This window comes from Strigops habroptila, chromosome 11, assembly GCF_004027225.2.
Source record: "Strigops habroptila isolate Jane chromosome 11, bStrHab1.2.pri, whole genome shotgun sequence".
NCBI lineage: Eukaryota > Metazoa > Chordata > Aves > Psittaciformes > Psittacidae > Strigops > Strigops habroptila.
In genome coordinates this window covers 2,803,940-2,818,593 of record NC_046360.1, presented here as the reverse complement: position 1 = coordinate 2,818,593, position 14,654 = coordinate 2,803,940, and the positions used below count along the sequence as shown (strand labels likewise).

Below are 14,654 nucleotides of genomic sequence, written 5' to 3'. Positions count from 1 at the left end.
AATGTTCTGCTTGATCAAGGTTATCAGCTATTTGCTGATAAAAAACGGGTTTATCAGGAGCTCTGGGGCCACAAAACGTTGAGTACGTGACAAAGGGTTATCGATTTTAACTGGAATCGAGGGTGGCTGCTCTCAGGTTTAGATCCACAAGACAGATGTAGATTAAACGCTTAAGCTTTCCAGGAGAGGAGGTTAAAGAAGGAAGCAGTTGAGAGAGGGCTCTGTGGCTGTGTGGTGAGGGAAGGCAGCGGGGCTGGCGCAGGGGGGACACCCCGACCCTTTCCCTCACAGAGCTGTGGGGCACCTACCGCCGGTCAACGGAGCACAAACTGACTGAGCAACTGCAGGTTCCTGCCAACTACGCTGCGGGCTGCGGCCGGGCCTTGCAGCGGGGTCCAGCCCCTCACGGACCCGCTGCGGGCGGCGGCGGGAAGCAGCCTCCGCGGCGCGACGCTCGCGCTGCCTCGTTGTGAGGGCCGCCGGGAAGCGGCCGCGGAGGGGCGGGGCGGGGCCGCGCCGTGCTGCCCAATCAGGCGGCGGCGGGCGGGGCCCGGCGGGTGGCGGCGCGCAGGCCCGGAGCGGCGCGGCGGCAGGCGCGGCCCCAGCACCGGCAGCAGCCGCGGCCGGGCCCATGTGGTGTTAGCGCAGGGGGTGCCCTCGCTCCGCCGCCGGAAGGAGCTGTTGCTGCCGCTGTCGTGTGTCTCCCGCTCCGCTGTGCTCCGCCGCCCCGAGCCCATGAGCCTGAACGAGCACTCGATGCAGGCGCTGTCCTGGCGGAAGCTCTACCTGAGCCGCGCCAAGCTGAAAGCCTCCAGCCGCACCTCCGCGCTCCTCTCCGGCTTCGCCATGGTGAGCGGCCGGCCTCGCTCAGCGGGCGGGCGGGTGAATGGGGGGGCTGGCAGGCGGCCCGCCGCTTCCCCGGCGGCAGGGAGCCGGGTGTGGGCAGCGGGGAGCAGAGCCGCCGCTTCTCCGTTCGCTGACCGGGGACCTCGTTTCTTTCCCTTCAGCCGGTGGCTGCAGCGGGACGGGACGGGACACAGGGCGGGCACTGTCCCTGAGGCGGTGTGTGGCACCCCGGGGCGGGCCCTGGCGCCTCTTCCCCGGCCTCCAGCCCTGCGGGCAGCGGGGTCACCACAGCCGGCCGCGGCCGGGCCGGAGGTAGGAGGCCTGGGGCCGGGCAGAGTGCTCCGGTGCTGCGCGGTAGCTCGTTTTCCATGGAGAGCTGTCATGCTACAAGTTAAAAGCTGCCTCACAGCTGTTATCTCCGGTAAACTGCAGGGGTTTAATACTTATTCCTCCCGCGGAGGATGCTCGCTGCGGGAGCCGCGCGTGGCGGGATGTTCTTCCCGCTCGCAGGGTGCTGGGAATGCCAAGGAAGCGCCTTGGTTTCGGTGTTTCACTTCGCGCTCGGGTGTCTGGAGAACAGCGGGTCCCGCAGCGCTGCCCGGGCTCTGCCGCTCCCGTTCCTCTTCCGCACCGCAGCCGCTGTGCAAACGGAGCCAAAGGCAGGTGTTGCGCTGGAGTTATCCCTGAGTTTTATTTAAGGGAATCTTGGGTGTTGCTTAGTTTAGCGTTTTGTGCATGTTTTAGAAGCGTCTTTTTTTGTTACTGTTCTGCTTTCGTGCTTGGTATAGAAACGTTTAGTAATCCTTATTGTCTCAAATAAGGGCTCAATATAGATTGAAATATGTAACTTAAAGGCTTGATCCTATAGGACAAGAACGTATAGGACAAGGGGGAATGGCTTTAACCTGCCAGAGGGGAGATTGAGATGAGCTCTTAGGCAGAAGCTCTTCCCTGTGAGGGTGCTGAGGCGCTGGCACAGGGTGCCCAGAGAAGCTGTGGCTGCCCCATCCCTGGCAGTGTTCAAGGCCAGGTTGGACACAGGGGCTTGGAGCAACCTGCTCCAGTGGAAGGTGTCCCTGCCCGTGGCAGGGGGTTGGAACTGGGTGAGCTTTAAGATCCCTTCAACACAAACCAGTCATGGGATTCTATTATACGTCTAACCCTCTAATGTATTAAGCTGCTAACTCTGCCATCAGCCCCTTTGTTCATCTGTTTAAAAAGCTTCATAGTTGTAAATACCGAATTGTACAGCTCTGACTTGCTTTGACCTTTGCTCTGCTTTTACCAACGTATTTTCAGCTGTAATAAATATTCCCTTTAAGAGCTATTGTTCTAATTAGAGGATGCTGTTTGTGAACATAGCAGCCGGTCTGCAGCAGCCTTCTGACGGTCAAGTAAATGTCACTGTCCTCCTTCAACGGCTAAAAACAGACTGCAGCTCCTCAGGGGTGGTGGTGGACTGCTGTTGGTTTGACTGACAGGCAACTGTGTTGGTGCAGCGGCATGTTTGAGTTGGTTCTCCTTGGGTGACATGAACCAGGCTGAGAGCTCGTACTCTGCTGCTGCTGCTCGTGAGGTTTCCTTATTGTACACCCGTTCTCCTGTGTCAGAGCAGTTTGTCAGCGTGGTTTCTTGGGTCAGGCTTTTACATTGGGAGAACGTGGAAAATAACACTGTAGTTTGTTGTTATCTACAAATTGCACCTCCTTTAATAAAAATACTATTACTTAAAAGTCATACTTAATCTCTTAAATCCCTCTGGCTTTTCTCTAAATATATGCTGTGTGGATTCTCAAAATCCCATGATGTATGAGGTGAGGCTTCTCCTTCTTTCTTGATTCTCTAGAAGAGTTGTAGGAGTTCAGCGTCCTGCGGATGAAAACTGCTGCTTTCAAATTTATGTTGTTTAGGATCTTCCAGGAAAAAGCCACTTTGTTCCAATTAACACAATCTCCAGTTGCCAGGAATGTGACACTTGAGCATTCAGTGTATGTTAATTGTCTGGAAGTTACCCCTCTCCAAAATTTCACTTGTTTTCTTCCTTTAACAAGATCACGCTGGAAATCAACGTGTAACCTCATTGGTTTTGCTGACTCTTTAGCTGAGACTTTCTAATCTATTTTCAGAAGAGCTGACTTTAACTGTCAGGTATTTTTAGGTTTCTTTGTACTAACATTGCTTATCTTTTGAAGTTCTTCTGCCTTGAGAGGCAGGGCTGCCTTCTGCTGTCACGCCTCTGCATTGTTTATTAAATGCAGCAGATTCCTTGGCACCTGATACTTGAACAAAAGTACAATCCAGTTTTGGATCGCAAGCTTACAACAGCACTTAGGTGTGATTGTTCCTCTGGTTTCCCTATCGACCGGAGGAAGAGCAAGCCTAAATGACACATCCAGGACTACCCAGCAAATTGATGGGAATTGTCAGGAGTGTATCCATGTCAGCCCCATTGATCCTCGCTTTTCAATTAAACACTACTTGCATCCTTCTAGTTAGAGCAAAGCTTATCCCCACTAAACTCTTCCTTTATTTTGGACTGATTTTGTGTATAACTGCAGCCATTTTGCAATGCTTATTCCCTCAAGATTGGTTACACATACCCTGGTTAAATGATGCATGCCAGAGTCAAGAAACCGCCTGGGTCAGTGATGTGTAGAGTATGAAATGCTCAGCCAGGTTTCAAACTCAGAAGTGTTATGTTTCCACAGAGAAGATTGATTAAAAGCCTGGTTTACAGTTAGTTTTGTTTTAGATCTGCACATCATGATTTGCCACTGTGTGTTAGCTTCAGAAACAGTTCTAGGGTCTGGTGATTGCAAACTGGTATTGGAGCTAAGCTCCTGCGAGTAGACCAAGCACTGCCTTTGTGCAGGTTTCCATGGATGCTATCATCCAGTGCCATATGCCCAAGAGGAAATCTGTGAAGCTTATAACCTTGCATTCAGTACAGTTTACCAATCTACAGGGCCACCAATTAATATCAGTGCCCCAAATTGTTAGAGGTAAAGAAAGAAACTGTAGTTTGTGGGGTGTGTGTAACCCATGAAAGAATGGAGGATTCCTTCCATGCTAGTGGAGGCATTGAGTGTTTCCCACTTTTGTGTTATAGCCCAGATATTGAGGTATGATTATTCTCCCCCTTCTATCTGGTTTTATTTCTTAATCCAGTTTATCTGAATGCTGGAAATACTTTGCAGATTGGATCCAATAGTACAAGCACTAGCTCATCCACACCACCAGCAGCAATATCAAGAGCTCCAGTACAGACAGGCTGTTGGCAGGTTATTTTTGTTTGAACTATTAAGCTGACCTGTTAACATCGTTTTGCCACCAGGTCACCATCATGCAGTCGTATGACAATGTCATGATACTGGAGTCACAAACATAGGGAAGTTGTTAAATTGCAGCAGTCATCAAACTGTAAAACTCAAACACCTCCTCCCTCCACCACTTAACAGCTTTGTGGAAATACTTGAGCCTAAAGTAGGGGTCTGAATTACATGTTGTGGTTGCCTTCCTTATGTTTAGGATTTAGAAGAAGCTATTTACAAGACAGCACAGTTTTCTTTTAAATACCTCTAACAATACAAGCTGGCTGGGCTGTTGTCTAGGTGGTGATATATGCTTCAAGTATTGAGCATCATCAAAGAACTGTCAACTCTCGCCTTTGAAATATAGCCAATATGGTCTTCTGAAGACAGCTTGAGTCATCTTTTGTAAAGACTGACTGCACTGATAAATATTTATGAAACTCATTTCCATAATAACAGTTGATGGTAGGACTTGAGCTCTGCTGCTGTCAGTGCTGTACAGATGCTCAAGATAGCTTAGTCCTGGTCTAGCAAAGGTTACTCTGGTTATAAGTACTAAACCAGTCTCTCTTCTGTAGAAGCTTTTTGCTGTATTTCACTGCATTGCTGTTAGAATAACATGGAACAGTGGCATTTTGTAACCTGCAGGAAAGTGTTACAGGCCCAGTTTCGTGGCTTCTGCTGCCACTCTACCTTTTGTATCGCTATTGTACTTACAGATTAGAACTGTGCACTGAAGAATCTTTCCCCATATAAAAGGTTTCTTCTATTCCAGTCATGAAAGCAATGTTTTGTTGCTCCTTTGAACATCCCTGTCTCGGGCAGCGTGGAGTACTCGGGGCTTTCATTGTTCTGCCTTACACCAGCTGTGAGTAGAAGATGTAAAGGTGATACTGAGCAGCTTGCTCTTCTCCCTGCTGTGCTGTCTCACCTGACCTCATGCTTACTGAACAGATTTAAGTAACACTGTGCAGAGATACTACCTTCTCAAGATGCATTTACTCTGATTATGTGGGTATTGTCTTTTCATGCTTAGTAGCAAAATAAAATTAAATCCTGTATTTGTAGTCAATTTTCAGTGCCTGATTCTGGCGCATACAGAGTCTTTCTGAGTTGTTTATAACCCATAATGAATGGTGCAGGCAGTGTGAGAGCCTGGCTCTGTGCCTCTGCCTCTGGGAATGAATAATGCTGTCAGGAAAACGGAGACCGACCGACCAGCTCAGGAGCTGAGGAGACGGTGCTATGACACCAGTCTGGTTCTCAGCTTTGGTCTCTGGTCCCACACACAGACACAAGCAATGGGGTAGAAGATGGAATTTTGTTACTGGAAAAAACCTTGTGATGTGAACCTCAGGACTTGGAGAAACTACTTCTGTGTGCATGAGGGTTTTTTTCCCCATCACAAAATGCAACTGTGGTGTTGCATCAACACACAAAAGCTTTCTTTTAAGCTGTTCCTGACACGCTAAGCTGTATAAAAGTTATCTTGTCCTCTTAATTTCCTATTTAGGAATGGTAGTTGTGGCCAGGGAAGAGGAGGTGAGAACAATTTTGCAAGGGTATACAGATAACTCTATACTTGTGATCATTAAGAGGTGGTTAGTGTCTTTAAGACACGTTTGAAGCTGACATTGATCCCTTTTCCAAAGCGGTTTTGCTTGTTACAATCTATGAGGTTTCTAACTGCATAAGCAGTAGACATAATAAGAATGTGATCCTACCAAGAGCCAGTGTTCCTCAAAGTATTCCATTAAATAGTTCATTATGACATTGTCTATATTTAAACCTGGTCACTTCTAATGAGATGGGTTTCTTGCTCTGTGATTCTTGTCTGAATCTGTCAGATGCCGAGGATAGGAGAGCACTTGTAATTGGAGCTTTAGGCTGGTCAGATACACCTTGTGGGGTACAGGACACAAATCTACAGCCATCCCATCACAGGGCCAGCGGTAGTTGTTGACTGCAGCCCCCTGGTTACAGAATGTGGAGAATTGGCCACATGTGTTCTTCAGAGCTCTGACCAGCAGCGAGGAGTTTGAATTAGCTGTGGCTCTGCCTGATTTGAAGCTCTCTGTTCATGGCATGCTGAACCCAGCCTGACTCGCAGCTGTACGCTAACGCTAGTATTTGATACCCTGAGCGATAGCGAGGCAGTTACAGCACGGCTTCCAGCACGTGTTACATTCCTGCTGACCAGAGCTCAGAGTCATCTTTGTGGGGAAGGGGAGGAGAGGAAGTAATCTATAAATAGCTCGTAGATAATACAGATTTACTTGAGATAAGGCATTTTATTTCCCGTTCTCTACAGCAGTGGCTACTGATTCTGAAAAAGATGCAAGCCTGTGATTAAGCCAGAAAGCTCTCGGATACCCTGTTCACTGCTGTTGCCATGGCACATGATAACAGAGAGCAGTTACCTTTGTTCCTGTGTTGAATGTCTTGAGTGTCAGTATGACCTGCTGCATGGGTGGCTCTTGCTACAGTTCTTCCTCTTGTTTTTCTTCTGTCATGTTTTCATTTCCCTGGATACTTCTTACTTCAGAAACACCTATCTTAAAACAGGAATTGAATTTGAAGCTGGCATTATGCTGGGATTAAAACCAATCTAAGTGAAACCAACATACTGCCTAGTAGCTGGGGAATAAAGCTAAAATCTGAAGCAAGTCATCAATTTCAACAGTCCTGTTGCTGTGGTAAAAACAAACAAGTGACAAACCAGGACAGTTGCTTATCCTGCATTTCAGTAGCAATATGAGCTTCATTTACAGCTCTGTATGTGGCTGGTTCTTTACATTAATTGTTATTGCTGGTGAAAATTGTTTTATTGTATCACAGCTCACTTCTGCAAAGTGGTGGAGTCAATATTTGTCAGCAGCACTGCGTAAGTGCTCTTGTGTGGATAGAAACCTTCAGAGCATGCAGGACTTTGATTTTTCATTTAAAAGCAGGAGCTTTATTTAAGCCCCCCCTGGTTAGTAAGACATGGAAGCATTATAAACAAGCGAAATGAACTTATTTCAGGATATGAACACCTTAAATAAAATTGAGATGCTGATTCTTCTAGAGGGCAAGTTGTTGAATTTCATGCAATGTGGTAGTATTCAGGCTTCTATGACTCTGAAATCCAGGGCTGTCAGAGCCTTAACATGGTTGTGTGCTCAAGTTCAGGTGTTTTCTGACATCTGAATGCTCACCTTCCTTAGGATTATGAGAACTCCAGTCCTGCATCCTAATGTCATAAGAGCTCTTTAATTTTGTCAAGAAGCTGTATTTCAGATTTACAACTTTGTCAAGAGCTGTAGTAAATCTGTCAGTCATACCTGTAGGATGATCTGAAGTTAAAGTTAGCTCTTTGGGCCAGGGATTAGACCAGGTGACCTTTTGAGGTGTCTTCCACCCTACATTATTCTGTGGTTATGCAGCAAGGCAGGATGCTTGCAGAGCAGAAATCATGTGGCATGTGTTCAAAGAAGCTTTGAAAGTGGTGAAGGAGAAGGTGCTGAGACATGTCACACTGGATACTGTGCAGAGATCAATGACACTTCCTGCCCTGAGGGTCCTGTCTTCTGAACCAGCTGAGAAACCTAATAGAGGACACAGGAAAACACCCTCCTACGTAAAACATGAGCATGTACCTGTGAGTTCAGGCTTTGTATGGGTTTGAATCATATCGGATGACCTCACTGGGGTCCTGTTTTCCCAAGTATTACCTTAAAAGAGCAGTTGTGATCTGTGCACTTTGGAATCACAGTATGAGCAAAGGAGAGAACTTCCGATGCTTTGCATCACTGTTTGAAAACAGGCACGGGGCCTCCTACTGAAAAATGGAGCTTTTTGTTTAGGTGCCTGGCTCAAGCTTGGCCCAGGAAGTAAAGAACAGAGGCTTGCAATTGAAAAGAGTTGGCAGGTTTTCTGCTAGTTTATAGTGAAAGGGGTTCCCAAATTAGCTTCCTTGACAGAAAACATGGACTGTTTTTTCACTCATGGGTCAAGCTGGAGTTACTCTGCTAGGCATGAGCACAGGGAGACTGAAGGAATGGGAAAGAAGTGTTTTCTTGCTTACCTACTCCTGCTTTTAGGGTGTTTCTAACACCAGTGTCAGTTACAACTATTTTCTTCTGAGAGATGATTTGGGACCTACCTGCACAACGAGCTTCCTGTGCAAAGCAGGTCTGCGTTAATGTATTGGTCAGCCATAGAAACTGAGGCCTTGCTTGTAAACTTGGGTTTAAGCTATTCCATTAATAGTTAATGGTTGTAGGTACTCCTGGGGTCACTGTTTTAGGGAAACACCCAACAATATTAAAATGAAGTTGTCTTATTCCAGGAAAACTTGTATTCCTGCTATGGGCGTCTGCTTTGAATAGCTGTCCCTATGATTCTGTCAGTGGTTTTCTAGGCACAGAGCTGAGTATCTGAATGCTGCTTAAATTAAGCTACTCTCTTGCAAGATTTGTTTTGATCACGCATGTAATTATAGCCATATCAGAAATAGGTACATTTAGATGAAATGTAATTATTTAGCATTTCTTTTTAGCTCAGGGTAGGCTGAGAAGAGGAAGAAAAGATTTCTTGATGGCTCTGTTGAAATGAGAACAGTAGCTCCAGGACAGCTGGTACATTGCAATTAAGAGAGTCTGACTAAGTTCCAATTCAGGTGCTTGATACCATTATTACGTGGAGACATTGATTAATGGAAACATAAAATGTCTTCAATATTTGGCAAATTAAATACATCAGTTCTTAAAAGAAAGTCTTCATCTTAAGAAGCTCTTTAATGTCATGACTATGTTAATATAATAAGTATTAGGATAAAGGATTAGAATGTCTTGCCATGCTGGATGGTTTTGAGTCTTGACATACACCAGAAAATGTACAAGAACATTCTTTAAGTATGAAAATGACTCCTCAGTGCTGAAGGGTTGCAATTGTTCTGTGAAAAACACAGGAAGCCCAACATCCCACGAGTACGCTGGGACTTAGCAGGAGACGAGAGACCTGACGTCTGAGTGTTTATCCTCTCAAATGTGAAGTTTCCCACGGCTGATAAATGGTATTTTTAAATCTTTGAGCAAGAATTGCATATGCGTTAATGTAATTTCTAGTTGAGCTTCTTGTAACACTCGGAAACTGGTAGTTGGCTGGGTGCTCAGGCTTGTGACGATAAAAGCTTTCAAGAAAGGAATTAAAATATTGGCAAATGGCCCTGAGTGCCTGTTGGAACATGTCTGAGCAAAACCCTCAGTTGGCTTAATGTTTGGTGCATTAACAGACAAGAGTTCTGGTGTTCTGGAACATGCTGGTTCTGGGAGCATAAGAAGGTGGGATCCCAAGCTAGGTGTAGCTTGGCTCAGTTCTTGCGAAATAGTGAGGTTTGGATGTTCTTACTGCATTTGCAGTTGTCTTTGGGTCCTAGTTTCTATGTCTCCCTGCACCCCTGTTGCCCATGCTTCATGAAATTTTCTTCATAGCAGCTTGATGAGAATTAGGTGTTTGAAATGTGTGCTGCAGGCTGAGTACTGCCTAAACCATTGCTAATGGCGTGTGGTAATGGCTAAACCTGTATTGGTGGGACTCAAAAGAGCCAATATATTTCAGGCACTGTGTTGTATGAACTTGTTTCATGGTCTTTTGGGGGGCAAACTGGTATTTGACAAAAGTACTAGGTTCATAGCTTAGTGCTTCCAAGAGTGAGGTCCTGGTACAACTGCTGCTGCTTCAGTTACATGGGCCTGTGCCAGCTCTGTGTTCATCAGAGGCATTGCAGAAGCAGCTCAGCTAGCAGATCACCACTTCTTAACCAGGTTAGCTTTTGCTGGGCTAGCAAGTTGTATCATTTCAATGAAGAGTGGTCTTGATCCTTTGTTGAACAAAGGGCTGGTGTGGATCAGCCTGAACCGTGCTCAACAGCAGCCTCCACATCTCCCTTTCATTGTGTATGTGTGTTTATAGTTAAGATTGCTGTTAGATACTTTCTTTTGCCTCTGCATTTTAAACATATTTTTGTCTATTTATTTAATAAGATCGTTTGAGAAAGAGCACTAAACACAGAGACATTGTTGCATTAGTCCCTCTTTGGGACTGTGCTTTGTCTGGAAGGCAACTTGATGAGGAAAGGTTATTTTTCAGGAGGGCTGCTGGGATTAATGTTACTCATCAATTGCACATGCATAAAACCACCTGACAGTTTTAAAACTCTTAAAAGGCATTCTAGTTTATTTTCTTTATTAAAAAACCTTTGAGCTGGGCTTATGAGTTTCCTAATGCTGTTACTTAATACTAATTTCTGCTCCTCAAGCATAGGCATGTTTGGATATCTAAGTTTATAAAAGGGCATGGCTCCATACAATAGTGGAGGGCTGGACCTTGGAGCATCTTCATGAGATAGCTCTTCTTGCCCAAAGATGAGGCTAAATGTAGAGTGAGTAGCTAGTGATGTCTCTATTATCTGCTCTGGGAGACTTTTTATCTTTCCTCCAGCCAGTAACAGGCCTGTTTGATGCTGTGGACATTGTGGAGACTCATGTTTTGAATCTGTGTTCTAGAGTCTGCTTAAATGCTTATTTTGAGTGAAAGGATATAGCTGAGAGCCCTCCAGAAAGGTGATCTTTCTACTGGAAGGCTCCTGCTCTTCAGAACTTTTAAGACAAATATCCAAGGAGAATGACAGGCAGTCTGCTGCCTTTGCAGGCGTTCATGTTCTAGATAAGAAAAGTTTCACCTTTATAGAGTCTGAGTATGCTAATTACAAAGTTCAGCTGTTTTGTTGTGGTAAGCTGGAGGTGGCAAAGTGGTTGTGCTGTTAATAGCTTTTGTGCATACTGATGGTTTGCTCTATAACAGAACAGTATGAAAACAATGGCATTTGCTTGATAGCTCAGACCTAAATTTGGAGGTAATTAAAAGGGTCAAGAGAAATTTAAATGCAAACTGTTATTTTGTTATACTGGAACTTTTTAAACTTAAAATAATCTATAGTCAAATAATATCTAAATGCATCTCTCTCATCTTTCCCTTTCAGGTGGCTATGGTAGAAGTTCAGCTAGATGCAGAACATGACTACCCTCAAGGTCTCTTGATAGCCTTCAGTGCCTGTACTACTGTTCTTGTTGCAGTTCACCTTTTTGCACTCATGATAAGTACCTGCATTCTTCCAAACATAGAGGCTGTTAGCAACGTGCATAACCTCAACTCCGTGAAGGAATCCCCTCACGAGCGTATGCATCGGCACATCGAGCTGGCGTGGGCATTTTCGACTGTCATTGGGACTTTGCTCTTTCTTGCAGAGGTGGTGTTACTGTGTTGGGTGAAGTTTCTTCCTTTAAAGAAGAAAACTGATAATCCACTGCAGAGCAACAGTACTACTACCATCACATCGGGACAGGCAGCAGCCATTGCATCGACGTCTATTATGGTTCCCTTTGGACTGATTTTCATTGTGTTTGCAGTACACTTCTACAGGTCACTGGTGAGCCATAAAACAGACAGGCAATTTCAAGAACTGAATGAACTTGCCGAATTTGCACGGCTCCAGGATCAGCTGGATCACAGAGGTGACACCATCTCCTCAGCAGTTACCCATTTTGCGTAAACCTGTACTTAAAATAAACCCACTGTTCTGCTTCTGCCTTGTTCTGTTGGCTCCCCTGTGGATGAACTGGTCAAACTGTTGATTACCATTTAAAGAGAGATTATAAATGTTGTTCTAACCCTTTAGAGAGGGGGGGAAAAGTGTTTCTTTCATGAAATTTTGGCTGTCTGAAGGAATGGTTGGTGGGGTGTGCTCACACTGTGCGTGCACCCCTCCTCTTGTGAACACTGTCTAGATTGCTTCTTGGTAATGCTGAATGGTGGCTGTCTAAACACATGGAAAATTACATTGTAAATGTGGATATTTGTTAGGGATGGATAGAGAAGCTTCTTTTTTCCCCTCCTCTCTGTATTTGATGTTGGCATTTACTAGAAGATACTGCTTGTCCGATCCATATTGCATGGCATGATACAAATTACTTGGGATATGCAGCAATTAGCACTTGGTTTCAGTGCTAGTGCTGTTCTCTCTGGAAGGCCTGACAGATGGTAGAAGTGAAAGCTTTCCCACCACCTTCCCCACTAGGTTTTGCTGCCAAGTAATTATTACTCCACTGATTTCTCCAGCGCCTTTTCCCCGTGGTGGTTACACATTGTATAACTTGCTAAACACCCATGACTAGTCTTACTGCTATGTGGTATGGCCACATGAGTAGGAATGAGACTCGACTCTACTCTTCCTTGGAAGAAAATAAAAGCAATAACTGTTTTTAAAGTTCTCACGAGCTGGCACATATTATCTGAAGAGATAATTTGCCTCTTTCCCATTTAGGAATCTCTTTTTAAAAAGAAGGAACTAGATGGAAATTATCACTGGATAATTTTTTTTTTTTTGCTTGAAAATCAAAACCACTGCTGTGTTTTTTCCAAGCCAAAGTAGTAATTATTTTATACTTTTATATTAAAAATATATTTTGTAATAAATCCTCAGATACAAGCAGCAAAAGGTGCTTTCTCTGCATTGGATTCCCAAGTAATTCGCTATGCCTTGGTCTTCCTTGTTTAGAAAAAGCCTTCTCCTTGCTGAAGTGTTGTATTTAATAACTTGTTACACATTTTTTGCTTCCAAAGGATCTGGAAGACTCCTTTTCTCTCTGTGTATTTATTTATGAAAGTAGGTTGTTTGTAATTAATACTGCTGTTTGCTTTCAGACACACGTCTGGCAGCGAGGCTACTGTGTCGCTTTTTATTTCCTCTTCAAGCAAAAACTTCCTTTTGGTGTCTCAGATGAGAGGTTTGTCCAAGGAGGGTTGCAGCAGTTGTCCTGGGCTGCTTCAGGAATTCTAGCTATGTCTAGAAGTGGAATTTTTTTGGAATGCAGTTCTTTTGAACACAAATCAAGACAGATTTCAAGTCTAATGGAACGAAACTTGACCTCCCCTTTATAGCTAACACTGTGGAATAGAAACCTGGGGTTTTGAAATCAAACAGGAGTGAATGTGACAATACAGTGGAGCTGTGCCTGGGCTGAACGTGGTGTCTCACACCCAACCTCTGCCTCAGGTTATCCCGATGTATTTACAAACTGTAGGATGTGTTTACTACAGAGTTAGTGTGGCAGAATGTGTTTACTACTGAAGCAGCCTTATGAAGCACATGGGACTGATTCTTCATGTCAGCCCCACCACAGTGGAACGTGTTGACAAGGTTACCTGTGGTGTTTGCATTCTGAAAAATAGCTATAAAAAAAAAACCCAACCTGCTGGGCTTTTCTGCCTGGCAGCATTCTTGGTTCACAGGCAGAAAAGAGCTTTCCACTTGCTATTTTCACAAGTCCTTCTGGCATAGAGAGGCCAAACTGGGTTTTCTTTAGCTCTGTCATTACATTGTGCTTCAAATGTACTCTATTTCTGATGTAAATCTGCTGATGGGGAGAATTGTGACTGCAGTCCCACAGGTGCTTATTCATGGAGCACTGGAAAGATTAGAAGGCATTCATGAAACACCGTTCCAAAACATGAAATCTTGGTAGTGTATTCCATCCTTACAGGAATACTTGGGGTGGGGAAAAAGACTCTTAAAAGCCCTCAGTAAAGGAAGAAAACCTGACTATTCACACTGGAGCAAGGGGTGCTGTCAGGCTTAACAAATACTCTTCTTTCCATAAACTGAGTATTTAAAAGCTGCCATGTTATTTTCAATGGAAGTCCAGAAAATGTATTTTCTATGTTTATTTTGTACAATTTCTTGCTCTCCTGGATAAGTAGCTGAACTTCTCTTTATTTTGTGGATTTTTTACTGAGTGACAGAGAAGTGTGTGGAGTTTTGTTTGTACAAGAATTGCAGAATTAGAAGCTGGTGGGACAACCTTCTTTTTAACTTTCTCAAGCTGATAGGTTCTGAGCTAATGGTGCTGTTATTACAGCTGCTTTTCTGACTGTTTTCTGCACTTTAAGCCATGATATTGAGTATGCGTCTCATTTCCCCCCTGTGGAAATGGTCGTGTAAGTTACCCCGTGGGCACAGCCTCATAGCTGTGTGCCAGAGGCAGTAACCAGACCTGAGCAGATGGATCTAAACATTGAGTGCACTTAGAATTTTTTTAATCCCTTATTTATACTAATGGTGTTATGCATTTCCCTCAAGCCTTTTAAACATTGGTTATTGTATATCTCTTATTTAGATATAAAATACTTTAATGAAATAAAATTACTCTGTTGTTGCTGATTATTTGTTATCTAGAGGCCTAAAATATACTTGTTTTCTCTATATCCCTTATCTCTTCAGCTATAGTGTGCTAATCCCATATATTTCTTAAGATGTCTTAATGCTTAGTTACTCATTTCAGTCATAACATGAAGACAAAATTTCCTGTTCACACAGACAGGTACAAAGCATATAATTGAAATGCTCTTCCTACTGTCAGCACTGCTTAAATCTTGGGACTAAGCATGTTGTTTTGG

The 14,654-nt window shown here is 44.3% G+C and overlaps 2 protein-coding genes across 3 annotated transcripts in view; one reads left to right on the top strand and one right to left on the bottom strand.

Annotated features, from left to right (window-relative positions):
• Nucleotides 1-996, bottom strand: part of KDM2B (lysine demethylase 2B) — a 119,490-nt gene extending 118,494 nt beyond the window's left edge. Inside the window, exon 1 of one of the 2 annotated variants that reach the window (XM_030500992.1) lies at nucleotides 787-996. The gene's annotated coding sequence lies outside the window, so the exon portion shown is untranslated. Of the gene's footprint in view, nucleotides 1-308; nucleotides 459-786 lie in introns of those variants that run through there. The other variant, XM_030500991.1, reaches the window with a different exon arrangement.
• ORAI1 (ORAI calcium release-activated calcium modulator 1) lies at nucleotides 574-14,400 on the top strand. Its single transcript, XM_030501007.1, has 2 exons — nucleotides 574-849; nucleotides 11,182-14,400. The coding sequence occupies exons 1-2, from the start codon at nucleotides 736-738 to the stop codon at nucleotides 11,749-11,751; spliced, it is 684 nt and encodes a 227-aa protein (XP_030356867.1). The 5' UTR covers nucleotides 574-735; the 3' UTR covers nucleotides 11,752-14,400.
• The last annotated feature ends 254 nt before the right edge of the window (nucleotides 14,401-14,654 follow it).